A 3664-nucleotide genomic window follows, 5' to 3' on the forward strand; every position below is an offset into this window, starting at 1 on the left:
GAGGCAGGTCCCTCTGCCCGGCCGAGGCCCTGCCCTACCAGGGGGTCCTTGAAGTACATGAGCCTCCGGTCATCCATGGTGAACCAGCGCCTCCGGAAGCCTTCCGTCTGCTGTGGGTCAGAGCCGGCGGCCGGCGGGTTGGCCTGATGCGGCCCTTCCCCCAGCTGAAAAACAGCTCAGCCCCCTCCTGCTCCTGTGTGCCCCTCCCTCCACTGCCCCCAGCCTGCGCCTCCCACCCGCAGGCGCCTCGCCCTCCCTGTGGGCCCAGGTGGGGCCTGACCTGAGGTCCCCTCCCCCTGGTCCTGGGCCAGTGGGGCCCCTGCTCTTGCGAAACATTTTGGGGGCCCGGGCCATCCACACCCAGATGACCCGCTAGCAATGCACAGGCAGGTGGAGGCCTGGCCGGAGTGTGGCTGCCCTTCCACTTCCACCCCCAACCCCCATGACTGACGCTTCCATCTCCACGGCCCCCCCTCCCCCATGACTGAGGCCGATCACGGAGCGAGGAGGCCTGGGAGCCGATGGACGCACCTTGGGCCCAGTTTTCTCCATGTAGCCCTCCTTCAGGTAGTTCCTGGTCAGCTTCGGCACCAGCTGGGGGGGGAAAGGCCCTGCTGTCCAGGCTGTCCCCCCCATCCCCAGCCCCACCCTGCAGCTGGGGCAGAGCCTCAGAACAAAGGAGGGCTGCTGTGGTCACTTCAGGGGGCCACAGAGGTCAGGGGGCCACAGAGGTCAGGGGGCCACCAGTGTGGGGGGGTCACAGGCATCAGGGTGGGGCCTCTGGGGGTCCATGTGGGCCTTGGTCAGCCCCCAGCCCACCAGCCCAGGGGCAACGGCGGCAGCCGCCACTCACGTCAGCGTCACTGGCCCCCGGGAAGGCCACCTGCAGGTAGTGGAAGCGGGCAGCCCGGAGCGCGTTGAACCAGTCGGCCATCTCCTGGGGGCAGAGCGGGTGTGGGCTGCAGCCTCCTACGGCGACCCCACCCACACAGAGGCCTCTCCAGAGCCCTGCCCTCTGCCCGGCCGGCTGGCCCAGTGCTGAGCATCAACCCATGAACCAGGAGGTCAGGGTTCGATTCCCGGTCAGGGCACAGGCCCGGATTGTGGGCTTGATCCCTAGTGTGGGGTGTGGAGGCAGCCGATCCGTGATTCTCTCTCATAGATGTTTCTCTCCCTTCCTCTCTGAAATCAATAAAGAAATATTTTTAAAATGTTAAAAAAAAAAAGCCCTGCCGGCCTCCCGCGGGCCCTTCTGGAATTGAGGATGGGAGGCTGGAGGGTCCCCAGAAGTTCACATCAGCCATGACCCCACCCTGCCCCCTGCACCTCCAATCAGGACAGGCTCCAGCAGGGCCCCCGCTTCCTTCCACTCGCCCTGTCACCTTCTCAGAGACATGTGTCATCCGCCACAGGCCCTTTGCACGTGCCCTTCCCCCTCCCTCACCGCTGTCCTTGCCACTCGGTCACTCTCCCCCTGTTGTCCGCTCTCACTCCCCGGCTGGCATTTTAGTCCCTTGGCTCCGACTGATGTCTGTCTCCTGCCAGACCCCAGGAGGGAAGGAGATGGAGGAGGAGGGGGAGTGGAAGGGAGGAGATGGAGGAAGGGGAGGAGGGGAAGGGGGAGGGGGAGGAGATGGAGGAGGAGGAGATGGAGGAGGAGGGGAGGGGATAGAGGAGGAGGAGGAGATGGAGGAGGAGATGGAGGAGGAGGGGAGGCGGGGAGGGGGAGGAGAGCCGAGAGGCAGCCCAGCCTGTCACAGCCCCAGGAGCTGGGAAGGGGGAGCCGGGTCTGGGGTGTGGGAGGGGATCTGAGCCGAGACCTGCTGGCTGGCTGTCCCCGCCCCTCCCAAGGGGGGTGGAGGCTGACTGCAGAGGGTGGAAGAGTGCGGAGGGGGGTGTGCATGGGGACACCTGTCCGGACGCTGAAGGTGAGTGACTGCACCCCAGCCCGGAGCCCCGTCCCGCCGCGGGCCCTGTGCTGGTTCCGGCACCGGCAGGAGGCGTTTCCTCTGGGGCTGACCAACTCCCAGTGTCAGGAATCTCCCGTGAACGACAGACAGACAGGCAGGCAGGCAGACAGACGGGCGGACAGGCAGGAGCGCGGGTGTTAGAGGGAAGCCTGCGCCGTGGACGGACCGTGTGCGCTCTGACACGGTCACCAACGAGAACAAGAACAGAAACGAAGGCCTGGAAGTCATGGAGGCATTTCCCAGAAAGCAGAGGGGCAGGGGAAGTGGGCGTGGAGGGGCTGCGTGGGGCTGGCTTCCGAGTCCAGGAGATTCGGAAAGAAGCGAACTGGGAGGAGGAACCTGCTGGGAGGCCGGTCGGAGAACTGCCTGCCGTCCGGCTCCTGGGCCCGGCTCCGGGCCTGAGGACGGCGGCTCCCCGCAGAGGACAGACCCGTCTGGTCCCAGGGTCGGTGATGCCGCGCCTTCCAGGCCCGAGTCCAGGCCCGGCCACGGAATCGGAGGAGCTCAGGCTCCCACAGGGGCCAGAAGCGTCGCCCAGGAGTGAGTCGGCTGCAGGACAGACGCCCGCTGCCGGGGGCCGGGCTCGCTCCACGGCCTTAGAGAATCAGTGGAGAGGGGGAGAGTGTGTGTGTGTGGGGGGCGGGGTATAAACACACAGGCAGCCGCGTGGGGAAGACTCGCGGGGAGGAAAGGAAACGTGTGTCCTCCGGCTCAGGCCGCACAGCAACACGTGGTCACGGCCAGGGAAACGCGGAGCACAGGTGGGCAACCTCGCAGTGTGAGTGTGTGAGTGTGTCAGTGAGTGTGCGTGTGAGTGTGTGTGTGAGTGTATGTTAGTGTGAGTGTGTGAATGTGAGTGTCAGTGACTGTGCGTGTGAGTCAGCATGAGTGTGTGTGTCAGTGTGTGTGTGAGTGAGTGTGTGTGTTAGTGTTAATGTGTGTGAGTGTTAGTGAGTGTGTGTGTCAGTGAGTGAGTGTGCATGTGAGTCAGCATGAGTGTGTGTGTCAGTGTATGTGAGTGTAAGTGTGAATGTGAGTGTTAGTGTATGAGTGTCAGTGTGTCAGTGTGTGAGTGTGTGTGTGTGTGAGTGTGTGTGAGTGTGAGTGTGTGTGAGTGTGAGGGTTAGTGTGTGTGTGAGTGTGAGGGTTAGTGTGTGTGCGTGTAAGTGTGAATGTGAGTGTTAGTGTGTGTGTCAGTGTGAGTGTATGAGTGTCAGTGTGTGAGTGTGTGTGTGTGTGAGTGTGTGTGAGTGTGAGTGAGTGTGAGTGAGTGTGAGTGTGAGTGAGTGTGAGTGAGTGTGAGTGTGAGTGAGTGTGAGTGAGTGTGAGTGTGAGTGAGTGTGAGTGAGTGTGAGTGTGAGTGAGTGTGAGTGAGTGTGAGTGTGAGTGAGTGTGAGTGAGTGTGAGTGTGAGTGAGTGTGAGTGAGTGTGAGTGTGAGTGAGTGTGAGTGAGTGTGAGTGTGAGTGAGTGTGAGTGAGTGTGAGTGTGAGTGAGTGTGAGTGTGAGTGTGTGTGTGTGAGTGTGTGTGTGAGTGTGAGTGTGAGGCGGGGACGGGGCAGCTGGGGGGACCGTCCTCCATAGGAGGTCATGGCACGGCCGCGCAGACAGGTCGGTGAGAAGCCCTGAGAAGAGGACTCTGGGAGGAGGCGGAGCAGGAGCGGGACCGTGTCCCCCCGCCCCCCGCACACGCCCT

General features: G+C 62.9%; 1 protein-coding gene across 1 annotated transcript in view; it reads right to left on the reverse strand.

Moving 5' to 3' along the window:
• ADAP1 (ArfGAP with dual PH domains 1) overlaps positions 1–3664 on the reverse strand; it is a 33717-nt gene that overhangs the window by 1743 nt on the left and 28310 nt on the right. Inside the window, exons 6-8 of the mRNA XM_014535269.1 lie at positions 854–937; positions 532–594; positions 6–110 (exon numbers count right to left, since the gene is read on the reverse strand). Coding sequence (XP_014390755.1) covers positions 6–110; positions 532–594; positions 854–937 — 252 coding nt within the window. The remainder of the gene's footprint in view (positions 1–5; positions 111–531; positions 595–853; positions 938–3664) is intronic.

The sequence above is a fragment of the Myotis brandtii genome, unplaced genomic scaffold (genome assembly GCF_000412655.1).
Source record: "Myotis brandtii unplaced genomic scaffold, ASM41265v1 scaffold1408, whole genome shotgun sequence".
In the NCBI taxonomy this organism is placed as follows: Eukaryota; Metazoa; Chordata; class Mammalia; order Chiroptera; family Vespertilionidae; genus Myotis; species Myotis brandtii.